Source organism: Xyrauchen texanus, chromosome 3 (genome assembly GCF_025860055.1).
Source record: "Xyrauchen texanus isolate HMW12.3.18 chromosome 3, RBS_HiC_50CHRs, whole genome shotgun sequence".
In the NCBI taxonomy this organism is placed as follows: Eukaryota; Metazoa; Chordata; class Actinopteri; order Cypriniformes; family Catostomidae; genus Xyrauchen; species Xyrauchen texanus.
Genome location: NC_068278.1, coordinates 48,796,557 through 48,818,999, shown reverse-complemented (window position 1 = coordinate 48,818,999; position 22,443 = coordinate 48,796,557). Strand labels below are relative to the sequence as shown.

General features: G+C 37.0%; 3 protein-coding genes across 5 annotated transcripts in view; 1 reads left to right on the top strand and 2 right to left on the bottom strand.

Annotated features, from left to right (window-relative positions):
• Nucleotides 1-5,534, bottom strand: part of LOC127626815 (acetoacetyl-CoA synthetase) — a 46,447-nt gene extending 40,913 nt beyond the window's left edge. For both annotated transcript variants that reach the window (XM_052102881.1, XM_052102889.1), the window contains exons 1-4: nucleotides 5,283-5,534; nucleotides 4,608-4,711; nucleotides 3,316-3,436; nucleotides 834-947 (exon numbers count right to left, since the gene is read on the bottom strand). In XM_052102881.1, coding sequence (XP_051958841.1) covers nucleotides 834-947; nucleotides 3,316-3,436; nucleotides 4,608-4,711; nucleotides 5,283-5,415 — 472 coding nt within the window. In that variant the 5' untranslated portion in view covers nucleotides 5,416-5,534. The remainder of the gene's footprint in view (nucleotides 1-833; nucleotides 948-3,315; nucleotides 3,437-4,607; nucleotides 4,712-5,282) is intronic.
• Nucleotides 5,535-8,277: 2,743 nt separating this feature from the next.
• On the bottom strand, nucleotides 8,278-13,923 carry LOC127626858 (BRI3-binding protein-like). Its single transcript, XM_052102953.1, has 3 exons — nucleotides 13,596-13,923; nucleotides 11,680-11,782; nucleotides 8,278-11,468 (listed from the first exon to the last, which is right to left on the bottom strand). Exons 1-3 carry the CDS (start codon nucleotides 13,773-13,775, stop codon nucleotides 11,047-11,049), a joined length of 705 nt encoding a protein of 234 aa, XP_051958913.1. The 5' UTR covers nucleotides 13,776-13,923; the 3' UTR covers nucleotides 8,278-11,046.
• A 3,469-nt stretch (nucleotides 13,924-17,392) lies between these two features.
• On the top strand, nucleotides 17,393-22,318 carry LOC127626846 (serine/threonine-protein phosphatase PGAM5, mitochondrial-like). 2 transcript variants are annotated; one of them, XM_052102942.1, is made up of 6 exons: nucleotides 17,393-17,850; nucleotides 18,461-18,633; nucleotides 18,792-18,917; nucleotides 18,994-19,082; nucleotides 19,717-19,847; nucleotides 21,086-22,318. In XM_052102942.1, exons 1-6 carry the CDS (start codon nucleotides 17,654-17,656, stop codon nucleotides 21,234-21,236), a joined length of 867 nt encoding a protein of 288 aa, XP_051958902.1. In that variant the 5' UTR covers nucleotides 17,393-17,653; the 3' UTR covers nucleotides 21,237-22,318. The 2 variants fall into 2 exon arrangements, with proteins under 2 accessions (XP_051958902.1, XP_051958893.1); XM_052102933.1 differs by having other exon boundaries at nucleotides 19,714-19,847.
• Nucleotides 22,319-22,443: the final 125 nt, after the last annotated feature.

The following is a 22,443-nucleotide window of genomic DNA, read 5'->3' as shown; positions in this document are numbered from 1 at the left end:
ATAAGCTTAAAACAGTGCAATCTAGGCAATACAGCGGAACAGGTGTCAGAAGGCCGTGCCGAGGTGCCGGATTTTTCATCATATTTGATGTCTACTACACAGTTATGTGAAGCTGGAATTTAGATTGATGAGATTTCAATGTGGGCAAAGTAACCCAGTCCAGAGTGACATGGAAAAAAACTAATCCAAGCAACCAGCAAAATGTCTTGTTGCCTCATAAATACTGTATTAGTAAAATACAGCCTAAGATATTTCCAGTGAACCTTACAGTATGTCTCGAAATATGTGAATGTTGATAGCACCTGCTCATTTTGTGGAATTGAAGATGAAACATTACCCCATTTACCCTTTCATTTATATAAATAAATAGAAATTCTGGTCTGAATTTGTGTTCTCTTCTCATGAACCCCCTTAAAATTAGCCAGTCCTTTAATCTTATTATAATAACAGATCTGATATATAATTGGACAACATTGTTAATTTCTTCATTGTACATGCTAAATTTATTATACATAAAACAACCAATATGAAATTCTGTTTTTCCATCTTTTTAATTGAAACAGACCCACTTCTCAAGTAATTTGATTATACTAAAAATAGAACAGTGAGTTTTTAAATACACTAGAAGACAAGGGTCTGGTTAGAACCCGGCATTGTCCTCCACTTCTAACAAGGAGTCTTAAAAAGGGGAAAAAAGACAAGGAATGACAACAAGAGGAAAAAAAGACAAGGAATGACAGAGCAAGCATGAGAGACAACACTGTAGATACAGAGTGAGTTTAAAAACACAGCAAAAGGAGAACAGGAGAAAGAGGGAGAGGTGAAAAACTTACCTACGACCCTGTCTCCTGTTTTGATGCCCATCTTTCTCATGGCAGCAGCAAAGAGTGCAACGTCACGCCTCAGCTCTCCGAACGTCACCTTGACAATTTCCTCGTTCGCCTCAGCTATACATGGGGAGGGGGAAATCCTTTAGACACACATCTCACACGTATTAAAAGACATTACAGTGACATTAATAATACATTTTAGTTCAACTACATTACAGAATAAATAGGAACATAATATCTTTAATGAATAACAAGAGAATTCACAGCCATCTGTGACAATGATGTGAATGACAAAACAGTCATCTTGGGTAATCTTTTTCATTACAGTATGCAATCAGTAAATTAAGTGTTTGATTTAATTTGCACTCCAGAGTCCTATGTAATCTACTTTTTCAGGTAAATAAGCCCCCCTCCCCCCGTTTAACAGAGAAACAGACCAATGACGCAGGTATGTTTCTGATCTCTGCCACTTTGGTAATTACATCCGCTGTGTCCTAGACTGCATCAGGACATCCATCACTATATAAAAGCAAAACAACGTCCGTCCCGTCCCGCCCATACCAAATACTAAGATCACAAATCAAATTACCCAGAAAGTAATTCATTTAGTGTTACATTAGCCAGAGTACTGCAATGACAGATCCTATCTATAACGATACAACACACACACACACATACACATAAACACATACCCAAAGTGCTGTGACTATTTTAAAGTAGCCATTTGTGTATAAGGTCAGATTCACAGAGGGGAGACCAGCTGAGATACAGTGTTGTGTTGGAAATCAGGAGAACCATATGTTTTGCATTTGTGTGACATCTGGTCATGGAGATTATTGAGATAACTAATAGAAATGTTTGATGAAATGCTTCATAAAATCAAAGGAAATGATGACAACATCAATTGGGGTTTTATTTCCAGTGTCATCAGTTGTTGCAGCGCTTACATAATGCTGTAACTTAAAAAAAATGGCAATAACAAAAAATATTAGCATCTCTTAAAGAGCCTGTTTGGCACAGGTCATCTTGTTATAAATCACCAGGACAACTGCCACTACATACAGCTCAACTCAACTCAACACAAACTCTATTTATAGAGCACATTTAGAACAACAGGAGTTGACACAAAGTGCTTTACAATACACATTTCAGTCACAACAGAATATGCCCATCATTTTGTAGCAACTACAAGGAACATTCAGCAGAATTTGGTCAGCTGACCGAAGTGCTCTAGTAGGAGAAAAGGGACAAGACGGTCACAGAGATATTGAGGTGCGAGACCAGATAGAGCTTTATATACATAGAGCAGAATTTTAAAATCTATCCTCCATTTTATGGGGAGCCAGTGTAGGGATGCTAATACTGGAGTAATGTGGTCAAACTTTCTAGAACCTGTAAAGAGCCAAGCATCCACATTCTGGACCAACTGTGAATGGGACAAAGCAGTTTGAGGCAGTCAACTCATTTATACAATGAGTTGCATTAATCTAACCTTGACAATATTAGTGAGTGAATCACAATTTCTAGATCTGATTTAGAGAGAAAGTGTTTTACTTTTGCAATTGATCTCAGATGGAAAAGGCTGCTCTTAGCAACAGCACTGATCTGTCTATGTAAAATTAGCGACGAGTCCAAGATCACTCCAAGGCTCCTTGCATGAGCTTGCACATTTAACGACAGCAGACCTAGCTGGTCGACCAGTCCAGGTAAAGAGGACTTGGAGGGGATGAGAATCAGGACTTCAGTTTTGCTCTCATTTAACTGCAAGACATTGTCTGCCAGCCAGCACTTAAAATCAGCTAAACAATTTAGGGCATTCTCTATTGATGATTTTTTTTTGTCCAATCATGCTGGAAAAATAAAATTGAGTGTCATCAGCATAGCAATTATAAGACATGCCATATCTCTGAAAAATTGTAAATGGAGAATAGTAAGGGTCCTAGAATTGACCCTTGAGGCACCCCACTTAATACAGTAGCCAATGTAGAGGTTAATAGAAAACGTTCTTCCGTTCAAATAAGAGGCAAACCACTGAAGAGCCGTGCCCTGAATGCCAACCATACACTGCAGACGATTTAAAAGAATATCATGATCAATAGTGTCAAACACGGCAATGAAATTCAATAAAACTAAAACCACATGTGAGCCTGAGTCTAAGAAAAGGAAAATATCATTAGTTACCTTCAACAGTGCAGATTCGGTACTGTGTAGAGATCTGAAGTCTGACTGAAATGTATCTAAGATGTTGAACTTATTTAGGTAGGAGTAGAGCTGTGTGTAGACAACTCTCTCTAAAATCTTGGAAATGAAAGGCAGTTTTGAGATTGGTCTATAATTAATGTGAACTGCTGGATCTAAAGTTTTTTGATGGTCTGCTGATTATGTCAGACTTTGGCATAGGGTTGGTTCAGGATGATCAATGCATCCTGTCTGAACATATTTAATAAACTAGGGTTGTTTATAGGTTAACAGTTTTGAGACGTACTTGCCGCATAGAGAGCCACTTTGTCCTGGTCTTTGTGTTTGAGCAGGTTCTCTGCATAATTCAATCTGCTGCCTTTAAACCATTCAGGTATATCTGATATCCTTTTAGACACATCAACCACCTAAAACAGAGAGAGGAGAGTCTCATGGCATCATTTCAATACCTTTATTTTAGCAAACAACTGGATATAATTTGGAGAGAAGACTACAGGTAAGACTTTCCCCTTATTAATCATAAAACACCAATGAGAATGTCACCCTTTATTCGTTTTCTTACAAACATGATACAATCGATAGCTATCATGTTGTCGTAATAATGAATAATAAACTAACTTTAAGTCAGAAAGCAATCAAGAGAGGGCATGCCGTAATAAACTTTGAAAGGGTTGCACATCTGTTTGTATAAACAGAGGCCAGATATAGACTGTTAATTCGGTTATTTTATTGTTTTATCATATGACTCACTTCTTGAGTAAAACGAATGCACTCAAAGACAGAAGAGCCCTGACACACCCTCTCTGGTATAGATATGATATGAGCATTCAAATAATTAGCAGCAGTAGTTTTAAAAGAAGTTCTAAATGGTAAAAATCTCATAAATGTTTATTAGTAAGGAGGGATTATGTAATATGACTCACATATGACTTATTCATTTGTCCACCACCCCCATGAAATCTGTATCACAAATACCTCCACGGCAATCAGATTGAAATCAAACCACAATATTAACAATAGATGTCTACATCTAAGTGAGGAGCAAACTTAACAATGTTAATATTATATATATATATATATATATATATATATATATATATATATTTATTTATTTATTAATTTTTACAAAAGACCACTGCAAAACGATCAGTTACTCTAGGTTTACTATTTATTCCAAATAAAAATATTATCATTTGCAGAAAATTACTTTTTCTGTAAACTTTTCCTAAGTGAAAACATTAGTATTATGTTGCTTAATAATGAATATGAACTGGTTTTATTTGCATTCATTCAAGGTCTGAAAACACTGCATCTTTTTCTTATTTTGGCCAGTTGTAATTTTCTGCAAATAAATGACAAATGACAATATTTTTATTTGGAATTTGGGAGAAACGTTGTCAGTGCTTTATAGAATAAAACAACAAATTTTACTCAAACACATACCTATTAATCGTATATATATATTAAGTTCTTTAGATTTTTTTTTTTTGACACAGTGATGTCACTGTGATGCTGGTTCCTAGTGATGATTTAGATCTCATATAATCATCCAATAAAATATGGGGGAAAGGAACCTACCTCTTCATACATGTTTGAATAGATGATGCCACAGAATTTCCACACCTGTGCCCAGAATTCCGGGTAACTGTCCACGGACCACTGATACAGGTCATTATAATTAGCTTTAAAATAAAACAGATGTTTATTAAAAATCATCATTAGATTTAGCTCAGCAACCATTCCCACAGTACAAATCAGGGCGTAATTGCCATCCATTTTAATATAGACATGTTCACTAATTAAGGAGTTTTCAATTGTTCATTGTTAAACTAAACCTGAATAAGTATTTTTAAAACTTTGTTACAAATGTCAAAATCACATCTCAGATACTGGTGGTTCTTCAAGTTCCGATTTGTATGCAATGCATTACTATGTAGCAGTTTTACCTAGAAATATGTGGCATCCATTCCTATGTAATTGAAAGTGTTAGCTAAGACACTAAAAAGGATCCTGGTGACAATTCAGTGGGCATTATAAACAAAAATGCTCAAATGTTGTTGATGATCATCACTAAGCACCTTGTATGCATGTACAACCCAACTTCAGGATGAGCTATTAATGGGATTAACGCTACACCATAGTAGTATATTTAGTTGTATTATGATATAGGAATCTGTGTGAATGTTTACTATCATATCTTGTTAGCTGACATGCTAATCTGCATTTATTCTAGCCCGGTTTGGCTCTACTCACCCAGATCAAGCCCAAAATCCCGGTTCACCAGACTCCGGAATCGGTCCATCAGTGTGTTGTGTTTCGAGTCCGGGTACCAGAGCACCTTCGACTCCATAATCTCCTCGCTCTCCGCCTCCGTGTTTTTAGACATTATCGGATGACACGCGCCTGTAAATACTGAATAACCTATGAGGAACGAATGAAACGCGCTACAGTAGTGGGATGGAACGGTTAGGCGATCGTGTACTTGTGCGCACACGTACAGTCAAGCAGAACAGACACATGGACCACTTCCGAGCGTCAGCGGCACATAATCAACCAGAGGCTGCAGCTTAAGCCCCGCCCACAAAGCAAACACACACCACACTGTCACACTCCTCGTATCCATCCGCAAAGATTTTTTTTCTCACAGATATCAAATAAAATAAATATTTTAAGTTGATACATACGTTTTACACTGTTGAATGTTTTTTTATGTAATTAAAAACTGAAATGTGAAACAAAAACTCCTTTTTGTCAAAATTACACAGAAATTAATGACACTACAGTCAAACGCTAATGTGTGGAGAGATATAAAAGGCATATTCTGGGTTCGGTACAAGTTAAGTTCAATTGACAGCATGTGTGGCATAATGTTGATTACCACAAAAAATTTATTTCGACTAATCCATTTTTATTTCTTTAAAAAAAAGCAAAAATCAAGGTTACAGTGAGGCACTTACAATGGAAGTAAATGGGGACAGTTTTTGGAGGGTTTAAAGGCAGAAAGCTTTTAATTTTATAAAAGCATTTACATTAAATCTTCTGTTAAAACTCATGTGTTATTTGAGCTGTAAGCTGTTTGAATAATAATTTTTACAGTTGTTTTGGGGTTTGTTGACATTATAGTCATGCAACGAAGTTGTAAAATTGGCTATAACTTTACATAAAAAGGGCTAATGAGTGTGTTTACACACAGAGCCTATTGTTTACATCTTGTGGCTATACATTTGAAATAGTGAGTATCTGGGTTGGCCCCCTTTACTGCCATTGTAAGTGCCCAGATTTGTTTTTTGTTTTTTTGAAGAAATGGAGAGGAAAGTCATTATTATTATTATTATTATTATTATTATTATTAATCAATATTGTGGATCAAATGCTTTAAAATGATTAACTTATCCCTTTAAGAATATTCCTTACAAATGATGTCTCCAAAGACTTTCAGCGCATTTTAAAAATACTATCTTTGGCTATTTTGAAATAGCCCCCTTGAAAGCAAGTGAAATTTAATTTATTAAGCAAATTTGACATTCATTAGAGGTGCACTCAGTAACTTTTGTCATCTTGAACTTACACTGACACCTAGCGGCTTGGAAGCAGCATCATTTAAAATCAATCGTTTTCAGTCTCAGATGCTATTGAAGAATCATAGTATTCACAGTCAGCCTTGACTTTAATCAATGAGTGAAAATGTCAAATAACAGGACGGTTACTAAGATTACGCGAGAAATATTCGGCTGGTCATGTGATTCTAACATGGCAGCCCCCATGTGCTCTCTCCATATAGAATAAAACAGCTTTTGTAAGGTTACTGATATGACTGGAGTCTTCATTTTAATGTGAGTAGTCATGATAATTACAATTAATGTATTCAGGAGTTAAACTTCTTTAATGAGGACAACAAAATATGACTGAGTGGACCTTCAAACTCTTCACCTTAGTTGATGTATTAATTAAGGTTTTATAATTTTTTTGTCCATCAAAAAATGATAAATGATTTATATTTCCTTGTTACTCATCTGGTATTTGTTATATATTTAATTTGTCTTATCATCCATATGTACTGTGACAAGTTCATTGTTTTTTTTGTGGACTGTTATTGTATGTTCTATGCTAACAATAAAAAGATCAAACAAACAACAACAAACTATACCTATCCGCTTCTAATATATATATATATATATATATATATATATATATATATATATATATATATATATATATATATATATATATATATATATATATATATATATATATATATATATATATATATATATTATTATTAAAATTTTTTCTATTTTTACAATGTCCATCAATAATAATTAACAATATTATATTCAATATTTTGTACAATATATACGTTAGTGCCATTTACATAATTTTTTATTACATTTTGAAGCATGTTACATAATAACTCATAAAAGTAGAATAAATGTGGCCTCCTGACCACCGAATTTAAATGGGTTGGAATAAAAATCATTACTATCAGTTGCTATCAGGCTTTGGCGGAGGGATATATGACTGCGCCACGATTAGCATATCTTTTATTTCATTGGCTGCTAAAACTGGTCTCACATCAGCTGAGACGGCGGCAAGAGAGACAGCAACATGAACAGACGGACAAATGAACCAATCAAAGGTCACGCAATCGTTTCGCCAATTCAACCCACAGTAGCGTTTGGCCAATAGAAGGCGGAGAACTGATGGAGCATTTAAGAGGTGTGCCCAATCCCGTGCAGGGCAGCCAGGCAGTCTGCAAACTGACTTGATGGAAAAATCCATGTCTCTGAATACTTCTCATACATTGCGTTTGAATTATATGCAGCCTACATCACTTTTAAACATGTTTAGTGCCGGAGGGGAATACATAATTGAATACAAAGAAACGCTCAGTCCTTTTATTAATGTTTATATATAATTTTAGGATTTGCATGCGTTGCTTCATTGATTCAAGTTAGGACATTAGCCAAGTTTATCTGAAGCCAATCGAAACAGACAAATGAAGCAATATTCAACCAAGAATCTTTGTTGCACCACACACAAGCTCGCATGTCCAAATTATGAGGTTAAGCAACCTTTTCTTTAAAGTTAAAAAATCAAGAACTGCAATGTGAGCACAAGGATGAGGCTGTTTGTCATAGTAAGGGCTGAACTCTCATTTGAAGAGACTTAGGGAAAAAATAAGTATGGAAATAAAACCCAAGAATTTCTGAAATAAACATTAAAACACCCAAGACTTATTGATCAAATCATATATTCTGTTTATTAAATAATTTTTGGACCACTGTTTCATTTTAGAGAAAATTATTTAACAAGTTTCATAAACACAAAATATGATACAGACAGCGCAAAGAATACCACAGCAAGCAACACTCTAGGTGAACAATTCTGATGAAAGTTATACAGTACAAAAGAAGACCAGATTTGCTTAAAATAGCTAAGGTCTAGACTTCACATATAGATTCATTGCTTTCTGTTCAAATCAATCAAATAAAAAATCCTCAACACAGAACACTTGGCACTGGCGCAGTATATGGGATTTTAAAAAAAAAAATGGATCTTTGTAGTTATTATCTCAGTATATTTCCCTTATGTTTGATGTAGATTATATACTAATACAAAACACAATATTCCACAACTATGCAGTATAAATCCAAGATTTAAATGAATTTGCAAGAAAGTGTAGGTTGGAAAATAGCTCTGATATGAGAAAAAACAAACAAACAAAAAAACATTTCTACAGCACTGCAATTCCAGCACAAATCAAGGCTGCACTGCTAAATAAAAAACATCCATTCTGCTTGGCCTACACTTGACATTACAGCAAAAAATAGATACATCTCACAGTGTATTGCTGTGGCTTCTCAAAACAGTTACAATTGCAGAAATGTGAGTACTATTGTAGCCTATTATATATAATGGAGTATTTGCTAAAAAATTAGATGTGTAATACTTAGTCATTCCCAGTACTTTTACAACAATGCTGGTACTTCGCAATTACACATGAGTGTTTGCCATTTGGATAGTTACACAAAAGTTGGTGCTTGTCTTGTATGATTTAAAGACCAGGTAACATCCTTCACACATACACACAAATAGGGACTTTTTGACATTAGTGCATCACATAACTATCAAATTCATTGAAGAAAACGGACAGCAGGCCGGAGACATCTATACTAACAAAACATAATTTAGAAGAAATTAAGAAAATGAAAATTAGTAACACTGATTTGAAAATCTACACAATTGTTTTCAATATAGTACATGAAATGTTCCTGGTCTTCAAACGTGAAAATCGACTTTCAAAGTATTTACTTAAATATAGTAGTATTAATGTTTAATAAATAAAAAAATTAAGTGTTTAAAAATTAAGAGTTGAGGGTGCTGTTTTGCTGCTGTTGTTTTTGACAAATGCTTCTACTCCAGACAGTCTTAATAAAAGCTTATTTGGTGTCTTTGGAGTGCTGAGTTTGGAGAAAGGGGGCGTGGCTAATCCAACAGCTCAACTTGTGGAAATTCTAGAAAAGCTAAAATCGTATCCAGCACCTATAAGAAGGGTGTGTAATTATTAGAGTATGATAAGTCAAAAGCCAAAAAGTGGAATGGACATTAAAACAAACAGCAAGGAGTGAAACTGCACAAGTTAGATTGATTCATATGAAAACTGAATAATAAATAACATGATAACCTAGAACAGTAGTAAGCTGCTCGACAGATAATTGCGAATTTAGAGGGCTTATCTAGTAAATAAACAAAATGTGCATTGAACCACACACACACACACACACACACACACTTCTTACGAAAACAATTAAGCGGCACCAACTATTAGATCATCATATCAGTAGAGTGATTATATAAATATTAATTTGATTCCTTTCTATATGCGTACATATGAAAATGGTATAATACACAGATATGTGGCTATACTGTGCATCCACAGTATAGCCACATCTTCAAGTGATAAAACAACAATCAACCTAACAAAAATCAACCAGATTCAATGTTAATCATGAGCTCATGCAGAGAACAAAATGCATGACCAGATTTTACCCTGCTCATACTTATTTTACCACATTAAAATTTGGAAGGAGAAACTGTGTACATTGATGACTAGCTGCTTTCTTAACATGATTTCCACATACATCTCTATCCCTGATAGTGCTGATTGGTTCTGAACTTAGAGTGACCTCTGGTGACCTTATGATTCAATAAGAGACAAATAAAGTGATACTTGTTATCCTTCACACTTTGAGACACTTACAGGTGTCTGTAGCAAACAATGACAAATGGGTGTAACACTGCGCAATGGAATAACACACTCAACTCAAGGCCAAGAAACCCTTGCAGACACTGACTTGCCATTACACACAGATCCACAGTATACAAAAACATCCTGATATTTACTTAGAGAAATGGGCAGCTACAGTGGATGTTGGACTCTAATAATACATTCTACTACAATATGGCAAATGTAATGGAAACTTTCTTCAGTCTATCAACTTGTGAATTAAAAGTACATACAAAATGAGAGGGTTCATTTCAATGCTAGCTTTGTTATTGTTCGTGTCAAAAGAGAAAATTGAATCACAAACTATTCTTGCCTGACTAAAAGGTCTATTGGCATTGAAGATGCTGGAAATCCTGAGAAATAAGGGGCAAAAAGAAATCTTAAGTGATCGTAATTTTTTTTCTCACCTAATCTTAACTGCAGCTTTAACATTATGTCCTAACCAGATGCGACACAATAATGCGACAAGCCAGCTATGACTGCAACATTTTGTTGATCACTTGGTTTCTATTTTCTGCAGCCTTGCCCCCTGTGAACTCTCACTGGTCCAAAATGCCAGTCATCATAACTGTATATTTAACATCAAATATGTTCTGATCGGCTGTGATTGTGACATGTCGCACCGCTGTTTCACATTCAGTGTGGACAGACAAATTGCTTGTCGCCAGAATGGTATAGCATCGCATTTGGTTAGGATACACTGTTAGCCTGCGGCAAAATCCTGTCTCTTTATTGGTCACTAGAGCGTTCCAGGTTTTCAATCACTCTGCTCAAACGAATGTTGAGAAGGCGGATCTGGGTGTCCAGGTGGTCAATCTTCTCTTCCAGATTTCCAGCTCCGCCCCCTTTCCACCAGTACGCTCCTACCGGTCCAGTCATAAAGTACACTGCCATGATGAAGCACAGCGGCAACACTGCCTTTTCAGGGTCGCCTTCAAACTTCTGTAGAATGTACAGGCACGAGAGAGCTAAAAGTGCCACACGGACAAGCCAGAAGAACCGGCCAAACACAGCATGGAGGACATAAAAGAAGCCACTCAGGAACAGGGACAAGAACCAGTAAGCTACCAGCAAGGCTGCCACCAGGAGGAGAGCACGAGACGGAGAACTGGATACGGATGATGGGCTGAAGTAGTGAGTCAGGTTAGAGGCTGGAGAGAGAGTGAGAGAGAAGGAAGGAAAGAGAGAGAGCCAAAGATAGAGAAACAAAACCAGATTTGGTGGAACAGAGTCAGAAACAGAATATGAAGGAGGGAGAGAGATAAAGGAATTGTCATTGTTTTGCATTAGACAAACACTGCAGTAATTCACTATTTTCATTAACACAAATAAATAAATGAAGCAATTCTGATCCAAACTTACAGTCAATCCCCATAACATCCAGCAGATCCACCCAGAGTTTCCACAAAGTGTCCAATAATGAATCAACTCCATTAACAAACCTCTCGGTGGTCTTTGAAAAGAACTGCAAAAAATAAAAAATATATATATTTATTTTTTTAATAACTGAAGACTGGAAGAATTGCAAATATACATTAGGGTGAATCTCAAAAACAAATAAAAAAAAAAATGTAATATATATACATATATATATATAAATATATATAAATATAATTATTCATATACATTCCTATACATAAAGGACTGATTTGTCAAGAGATCTGTAATGCATGTGACTGTATTATTAAATCATTATTAAGTGTTACCAAAATCTTAATCTAAACCTGTATGATATACTAGCACAGGGGTACTCAATTAAATATCCAAGAGGTCCGGTCTCTACATTTCCTTCCCAGCAAAGGTCTGGACAGTATGTAGCTTACATGGTGTCAGTAGTTATATGGCTAGGACATTATGTATCTTTTTTTAATAGTTTTTATCATTTGCCATGTTGACAACAATTGTACTTTGTAAAAATAAAAAATAAAAATCCTAATGAGGACACTAGCCCAGAGAAAGCTAGTGGGCTCCGAGAGCTCTTGCTACCAAAAGATTTAAATATTTCATCAAGACTTCATCAGTCGAGCGCACTTTGATGTGAATATTAAAAGATAAATTTTTGACAGTTTGTTTTGAAGCTGAAGGACAGCAGTCCAGTTTTGTTGAAATATTTTTACATTCAGAATCTATCGATGGATTATAAATTTCTGTTTAAATCAAATTCAAAATTGTGTTTAAACTCAAACATTTTCAACTGGAGCAAATACGCGAATGAACCGATTTCGCGCGTTCGAGTCACGACATTCGCCCCGCCCGGCGCGAAATCGGATGCGTCTATTCGCATTGACTTTTTATGTAATCGCGCTGCAAAAACGCTCACTTCGCGTTGTATGTGAACGCACCATTACTGTGGCGCCTCGTGTCTATAGCGGGGAGAGAGGAACGCGCGTGGAGCGGAATATGGAGCGGAATATGGAGCGTTCACATACAACGCGAATATTGTTTTTTGCCTCGCATTGCTCGCGCGAGTTTGACCGCTGGATTATAGACGTGTTTTTAAACCCGCGAGTATTTCCATTCTCTTCCTGAAAAGGACAGGAGGATGGGCTTCTACGACTTGGTTCATAGTAAATTACAACCAATAGCTGGAATCAAGTAGACGCCTATATTTTCAGAATTTACCAGGCAGTCCAACTTCCTGGATCACATTCATCCAAGCGATGTCTATTTTTCGTCCGGTCTCTGAACATTTATGACGTTGTGGACAATTCCGGGTGTCCACACACCGCTACAACAAGGTTTTCATAGTTTTTTCAGTGACATCCGGACAATCTCAATGCCGATAGGCTTTCGCGACAACGTGTCCTGCGGAATTTTCGCCCGAGTTGAAATTTCTGATTTGAAAATGTTCAACTCGCGCGAATACGCGAATGAAGCGATCTCGCGTGTTCGAGTCGCGGCATTCGCTTCATTCGAGCCGCCCTGCGCGAATTCGCATCTTTGCTCAGTCCGGATTTAATTGTCCTTCGGTCCGAATCCGGACCAGAGTCCGCCAAGTAGCAGATTCATCACCGATCAGACACTGATAACATCTTAAAACTAGTGACCTACTACCAGAAATGTGGACATCACAATTGTTTTAATGGTTATATTTATCGCATCGAACGCGCCTATCAAGCCCGTATGTTCTCTAGGAAGGCAGCTCAGCAGGTTATGAGACACAGCCACTGACAGCTGGTATTCTCTGTAGGCCCTTATTTAAAGCAACTTGGATGGAAAAAAAACTGCGTGTAAATTTTAAATGACTACATGAGATTATTGCATGATCTTATGTGGACCTTGTAGAGAGCCCTGATGTTATCCTCTCCGAAGACATTACTGAGTGTTTGGTAGAAGCCGCTGGCCGCCCTCCTGAAGCTGTTCTGGCTGCTGGAGTCTTTCCTGCTCCGCGCTGCTTCAGACAGGAAGACATTGGCCAAAAGCACGCTCAAAACCACGGCCAACCATGCTCCTTTCATCCTCAAAGACGACCTGCAAACCGACGATGTGTATCGGCGAAAATGCTGGACGGGATAGAGCTTATAATGGCCTGAATAAAATTGATATAATGTGCCCGGAAAGAGATGCTGCTTAGAGATGGAGGAAGCGACGCAGGATTACACTGTGAAGCAACACGACTTAAGAGGTACCGGAAATACAAATAAAACAAAGGCCTTAAAGGAATAGTTCACCAAAAAATTAAAATGCATTCATTATTTACTAACCCTCGTGTTTTTCAAAACCAATATGACATTCTTTTTTGGTACACAAATGGAGACATTTTGATAAAATGTTATGCTCAATCTGCAGTGGATGCTGACCACCTCTTCAAGCTTCAAAAAGACACAAAAATATACTTCAGAAGTCTAATAAATGATTCCATGCAATTCATCCCTTGTACAGCAAGGGCAAAAAATCCCTTTGTGGGAACAATTGGGCCACCAGAGATATATTAAAAACAGAAAACCAAATATACTGATATCTGTGGGGTTAGCATCTTTAGAAGACACGTGAGCAGATCTGTTATAAAGCTGTACAGAGTCTTCCTTTTAAAAGTGTCTATGTGTTCAGGTAGAAGTTTGAATACTTCCAGATCGACACCTGGAGGCAGCTTGGCAAACACTCCCTATTCGTTTGTACAAGATCCTTGTAACAAGGCAGACGAGGAGTGGGATCTAAATGATGCTTTAACAAAAAACTAAAGATGAACAGGGTAAACCGGTGTATAACAAAAAACACAGGGAACAAATAAAATATCCACAATGGGAAACCAAAATATAAACAAGCTACAACATCGCCGAAGGACACGGACAGAAACACATTCCAGAACAAACATTCAACAACTGACAACACAGTAGGGTTTAAATACACAAAGGATAATGATTAAATGACATACAGGTGAGAACAATGACATACTGCTGGCAGTGATGAGGGCAGGGAATTATGGGAAGTGTAGTCCGGGACAGATGACAAGGGAGAAACACAGGGCAGACAACAGTGAATCATGACAATCCTCTTGAGTTCATGTTTGGAACATTTGAGCACTCAAAATCTGGATGTCTGGGAAATATGAAAGTTTTGGGCTGATTAGAGATGGCCTCTGCAGTGCTATATGGCATAAGTGTGGTCTGCTGGTTGGGTTTTAAGATGCCTGACACCAGCTTGGCTAAGAGTTTGTTGTGAGTAATACCAGTACACCCAGTTAGTCCCAGTGTGCTGAACATGGCTTGCCTGGCCTCAGCTGCTACTTAATCACCACTTCTGAAGTAGAGTAAAGAGTTCATCATTTAGCAGAAGAGTTCTTACCCAAAGTGGTATGCAATACATGACAACCCAGTACATCTAAAGCAACTAGAGTAACTTTTGGTTGCTCAAGGGCACACCAGTGATTAGGCGATCCCAGTAATTCTCCAGTTCATCAGTTATAGATTATTAGATCCATTACAACTAAGCTACCACTAGAGGTTGACCGATATATCTGTTTTAAGGCACGGTCACGTTTAACTTTGCACAGCGAAATTCCACAGGCGAAATACAGTCATCTCAATGGGAATCCACAAGATGGACTTCCAGTGGCAAAGAACTTCCCCGTTGATTTTGCGTGGAGTTCAATTTGGTGAACTTTTACAGGTGAATTTGCTGAGTTGATCAGTAGTAAGTTGCTTGGTTTGGCAGTGACCTGTGTGGGTGGTGCTTCGTACACAGCTACACTGAATATTCACAAAAGGAAAGGATATAATTTTATCAGCAAGTTTCTTTTCAACTTAACTCACCCAGAGTATAAAGTCTAGCATTAAAAAGAAGCTGCTTGGCTATTTGATCTTTGCTGGTTTCACACAAGTTCAACATCTGCCCATGCCTTCTTCGCCTGCGATTAATCAATTATCTTTACCATCAACTTAGTTATTGTATCTGCAAAATCCACTATCGTTTGACCTCCTGCTGCCACCACTGATTTTAAAACTATAAATGTGTGCTTATGGGGCTCATACTCACATTCATGCTTGTATATATTTCCACTGAAGGAGAGATCTGAAATAAGTGTCTGCTTTTGTCCCTCCATTCCTGTAATTTCCATGAAGTTCTAATCAAATCCCAGTCTCTCCACCAGGGGGCAGTATGACATAAACAGTTCTTGTGAAAATAAAGTAAACTATCTAACTTACAAGTCACTATAATATATTTCTGCTGTATACCTAAGAAACAAAATATATAGGCAGAAATTGTAATAGGGGTTCTACTTAAAAAAATGAGTGCCAATAATATGGTTCTCACTCTTGGTGGGGCACGTGGCGAGTTGTGCGTGGATGCCACGGAGAATAGCGGGAAGCCTCCACATGCACTACGTCTCTGCGGTAACACGCTCAACAAGCCACATGATAAGATGGATCTGGATCTGAATCCACCACCTGGATTGAGGCGAGTCACTATGCCACCATGAGAACCTATAGCACATTGGGTATTGGGCATGCCAAATTGGGTAGAAAATGGCAGAAAAACAAAATATTTACACTTTTGATTGCATTTGCAATACATGTGTTTTTGTTCAAATGTTAATGCAAAAAGACAAATTCCTTGTATATCTTATACTTGATTATTGAAGTCTAATGTCTTTTAAGTCTCTGGTGTTATACCAAGAGGTTTGTTCCGTAGGGCAGGATTTTGGATCATCTCAACTGTGCATAGCAGCAGTCCAAGTCAAAGTGCAGGATGACTCTCTGAGAGATGGCTGGAACAACATCAGTGCATCCTGAAATGACAAGTCAGTCACAGTTCAAATAGTCAGCTGAATGTACCTGACAGTGGCTGGTCAACACGAGGAGGTATATTCATATTGACTGCAGACATAAGCCATCATGAAATATTGAGCTGTGTAGCTGGACTGCTTCATAAACCACAGCTAAATAAGAGTACCCCGAAAACTTTTTTAATAAAGCTCATACATTATTCTAAAATGAGAAACGGTCTATAAATCATGCATTACAACATAGTTATCAAGCTGTAAGCCAGTGCCCACCTGTGTCAAGCATGTCTGATTCTAAGCTGCTATCCCACTCATTATCTTCACCCTCGTCAGTGTCCATCTTTACTACACAACAATCAGACAGACACGTGTATATATAATACACACAAACAAAAAGACACACCCCATTTTATCATCAGCAAAAGATGTCGCCGCCTACTTCAAAACATTAACATACTGCTAATTTTCCTCTGCTGTCGTTTTAATGCCACTTAGGACTGGAGCAACATATACAACTGATGAAATTCAATAGTTTTATAAGACAATTAACCAGCATCACCGTGGTGTATTTACAATCATTTATTAGACTCCTAAATATTTTTCGTTTGTCGAGTTGCTTGAATATGGAGGAATGTAAGGGACAAAAACACACACATAACAAATAATAAATATATAATAACTATACAAAGTATCAAAAGCTGCAGTCAATAAATAAAATATAAAGAAATGGGGGTCGTAAATATTTCATGAAATGTATTTAATTATCTGGCTGAAAGATGACACTTTTAGACAATTGTGCCAGAGGCTTTTATTTTGACAGGTTCAAAATAAATCAGCCGTATTGTATCTGTCTTCACTAATCTAGTCGTGACTGCTATTGGAATTTATTTTGTATCCAAAGAGGATATTTCTGGAGTGTAAATACTCTCTCACTCATGGTTTGGACAGAAAACCCCGTATTTGTCAAGACGGGACATCAGTGAAGGGTTATTACTGTGTTTTAGGGTGTTTGAAAGGAGAAAACTGTGGCACTTCCTGAGCAGAGTGACTCATTTGTGCTTAGCGGTGAAGATCAGACGTGATTACTCGGTACAGTCACTTCTCATTTGAGTCATGTCGTTTCGTAGGGCAGCCAGACTGGCGTGCGGGTTCGCCGGCGGTTCAGCGTTGCTGGTGTGCGCGGCAGTCGCTGCAGATAAGCACGGATACTTGAGAGAGCGCTTTCGCCTCAGAGAGACCCCAACTGCCGTGCATGCAGCACAGCCTTCGGCCTGGCCCACTGCGAACGGCTGGGACTATAACTGGGACAAGTAAGAAATAGCATAGCATGAAATTTGGTCGCCCATGAGAGTGATGTACTTTATACAGGGTTTCCACATAGACCAATCTTGGAATTTAAGAATCGATATCAAGATAGTTCAAATAAAGATCGGAAAATCGGTATTTTCCCCAGCCCTATTAACCGGATACCAGCATTTAAAAATAATGTTTATCTACTGAATCAGTTGAAAGGGACTTTGTTCCTGTTTTTGGTTACTTCATCCAAAGAATTTAGTTAATTTTTGGTTTTCATTCCTTGAACCGTTTTTAGTCACTGCTCCAAATTACTTTCAAAAATACCATGGTACTTCCATATTACTTGTCTGAAAAACATGGTATTGACATGGGCATGTCATCCTGAAGCAAATGCTGATAATTCATGGATCATCCCATTTGGGGATATTTGAGATTTGAACCTACAACCTTTGGCTTAGAAACCCAGATCTTTAACCAGTAAGCCTCAATACGCCTAGAACTGGAACAGTGTGGGCACAGATTGAAATGGTTTTATTAAGGGTTTTAGTCTTAAGACTTGGTTAATTGCTATTCATACAGTACAATTTATGGCACTGTGGGAATACTGCTGTCTGTCTGTTTCAGACGTGACCCCTCCTCCATGGTAAATGGGAAGAGAAAGGAAAGTGCTGGTGACAGCGGAAGTCAAGACACCGAGAACAACAAACCAAAAGCCACACGTCACATCTTCCTCATCCGACACTCTCAGTACAACCTCAATGGAAAAGTAGACAAAGAGAGAGTCCTCACTCCTTTAGGTACTGATCTCGTAGCATATATTAAAATAATACAAATACCAAACCACCCTGGCTTAGTGTACTCCATTAGAGATAATACTGAGTTATATTAGAACAATAGCCCACCCAACCCACAGGTCTGACATCAATTTGTGTGTTGGTTTCTGTCTTTGCTGCAGGCCGTGAACAGGCTGAATTGACGGGACAAAGGTTAGCAGCACTGGGACTAAAGTATGACCTGCTCATTCACTCCTCTATGACTAGAGCTACAGAGACAGCCAACATCCTCAGCAAATACCTGCCAGGTACAGTCACATCCTTTGATTTCAACCTTTAATCATGTTTATTTTCTTCAGCTATATGACTCCGTGTTTCTTTTAGCGGTGGAGCTTGTGAGCTGTGATCTGCTGCAAGAGGGTGCACCCATAGAGCCAGTACCTCCTGTCGGTCACTGGAAACCTGAGGCTATGGTTAGTACAAATCATGTAGTTAACACACATTTGAAGTCTGTTTGTCCCCAATTCTTGTGTTCCTCCTGGGTCGTTGTGTTTGTACCAATTCATGGTTTGAGTGTCTATATTGAGTAACATAATACATAGTTAGGGGTACAGTGATTGTGCTTGTGTACAAAATCCCACAATAAAATCAGCCCAAGTCTCTTCAATAAACATCGAACAGCCCGTTTGGCTTTTTAGTGCTTTTTTCCACTGTTGGTGATCCTAAAGGAAACTGTAAAGTGTAAGTTCACCCAAAAATGAAAATTCTTTCATTTACTTTCCTCTCGTTTTAAAACAAAGGAGACATTTAGCATAATGTTCAGACTGCTCTTTTCCATAAAATAACAATGTACATTGACCAGGGACTGTCAAGCTCCATAAAAGTAGCCCATCAAACCAGACTGCTTTTGTTGAATGGAACAGAGCATTTTGGACATTCTGCGTAACATCTACTAAAAAGTAAATAATAACATAATTAAAACTTTCGGTTAACTATTCTTTGAAATGTTGATGTTTGATGGAGAACATTGTGTGTGGGTTGGTTGTGGGGGCACTGTGGACTCTCCTCACATGGATGGTTGTGAAACTCTTTTTCCGGGTTCAGCAGTACCATGAGGACGGCGCACGGATCGAGGCAGCATTCCGCCGCTACATCCACAGAGCCGATGCCAAACAGAAGGAGGACAGCTACGAGATTATCGTCTGTCATGCCAATGTTATCCGCTATTTTGTGTGCAGGTTTGTGTTTGCTTGCTATTCTGTGCATTTCTTTTATCTCTTGTTGTTTGTCTTGGTTGGTGCTTTTATAAAAACCTAAGCACTATATGCACCAAATGAAATCACTATTTGCAACCACATTTTATTAGTTATTCTTGCTAGATGTCAACTGATATATAAGGTGGTAAAAAGGCTAATAACCAGTTTATTGGCCGATAGTGTTTAAAATAAATTACCAGGAAAAAAAATATATAAACAAGCCCAAAATGCACCAGGGACTCTTATTTTGAAATGTCTGTGCTTTTTGAAACAAAACATGCACACTTACAATCATAGAATTTATTACAATAGAATCACTATAAAGTGAACATTGTCAAATGGTCTAATAAATACTGTATGAGCATTAATAATATACAGTAGGTCATCATTTATCAATAGTAGATCATCAGCAATCGCTTGTCAATTGTCATAAGGTGTCTTTTTTTAAATAACATTTCACATTCATAATCCTGAATTATTCCAAAAACTGTGTTGGTGACAGAGTCTTCGGTCTGTTACAATGCTTCTTATGTAAATATTTGCCAAATTAAGCTTTTTGTAGCCTTTATATTAACCAGATGAAGGGATTTGGCCACAGACGAATTTGGAGATAAAGTATCACAAATATCATCCTCGATTTTTGCAGATAACCGATCGGCACAAATTAATTGGTAAAACTGATATATCGGTCAACCTCTAATTCTTACTTAAAAAAAAAAATTTCTACACCCCCATCTTATTAAATAACATTTTCAGGAAATGTCAATAAAATATTATTTACAGATGTTTCTTTAATAAATGTAATAATAATAATATTAATAATTAGAGAATTCTGTGTAAAGTATTATTGTTACTATTTTCTACTTTTAAATATTTTAATATGTCATTTTAATAACTTAATAATAATATTTAATTGAAAAAAATATATAATATTATTTAGTATTTCTTTTAAAGACTTTATCCCAAAAGCCTTTTTTGGAAAGTCATAACTTTTTTTTTTATTATTAACTTTTTTTTTTGTTATGTTATAATAATATATGTATATATTTTTTTATATTCCAGCCATAAGCCAATTTAGCACATTGTATAATCTGACTTATGCATTTTCTTTTTTGTACATGTTTCATCTGCTGCATGTCGAGGTCATTGTCTCAGTACATTCTGTCTCATAAAAAGTATTCGCCAGGACCATCACTATAATTGAAATGTGTCTGTTCCAGGGCTCTGCAGTTTCCTCCAGAGGGCTGGCTGAGGATGGGCCTGAACAATGGCAGCATAACCTGGCTAACAATTCGGCCCAGTGGCCGAGTGGCTCTCAGAGCAATGGGAGACTCTGGCTTCATGCCTCCGGATAAACTCTCCCGGACTTGACATCCTCAGTCTATACTATCATGGCCTCATTACAAGAAGGATGAGTGAAGTTGACCGCTGTTAGAGGTGCAAAGTCTCACGAAATGTCTATAATGTTCTCCTAAATGCCTCATGAAATTTTGAAATACCTTTTAGATTGACAGAATTCCAGAATCTTGAGAATTTATTTGGGTTAGTTCTCTCAAAAATGAAAATTCTGTTGCCATTTACTCACCCACATGACACTCCAAATATGTATGAATTTCTTCCGTGGAAAGAAGTTTTGAAAATTGTTTATACTGCTTTTTTTTTTTTTTTTTTCATACATTTAAAGTGAATGTGGACTGAGGCTGTCAGTTATATTCAGCCTACAATTTCTTTGTGTTCCACAGATGATGGTTTGGAAAACATGAGGGTGTGTAAATAAAGAGAATTGAAATTTTTGGGTGAACTATTCCTTACTGTAAATCTTGCTAGTTGATAAATAATCGTGCAAAGCTGCAATTTAGGAGAACATTACTGGGAAATTCTCCTTCTTTGCAACCCTACTATCTTTTGTTCTGTGATCAGTTCTCCATAAGTGTAATTATTTTGTATTTTTAAGCAAGCAAGTAATGGGATATTGATATGTCTTCTATTTGACACGAACACTCCTGTGCCCTGCTTTGTCATCTGTAACTGTGATGGATAGGTGATATTAACCAGTAAGTATACTTTTTATGTTTAAAACAGGGTTTCTTTTTCCAGGAGTGTTATGAAAGCTCTGGAGGCCTTGTCGTGACAATTGGTGTCTTATGCACTGTTTACATGGAATCATGTTTATGAATATTTTAAAGTGTGTGAATTTTTCTGCTAAATTGTTAGAATTAAGAGGTCGATTATGACACGATTATTAATGCTGTTCAGTTGTGTTAGTCCATTTTTATTGTCAGACAATGGCTGAGTGAATCTTAAAACAAAATCAAAATGGAAAAATAAAAAATATATATTTTTGCTTCAAGAAAATAAAGCCTGTTTTTAGGACCATTACTTACGTTTGTATTGTAACATTATTTTAATAAACAATAAGCACATTTCACCCAATTCTCAGGAGCCTACTTTAATGTGAAAAAATATATATTTAAAATGTACTAATTCTTAGTCACTTAATGGTCCAATAAAATAGTTTTGGTGTAATTGTAATAAAAAATATTGTCAATAAAAAAATCTTAATGATCCTAAAATAGGG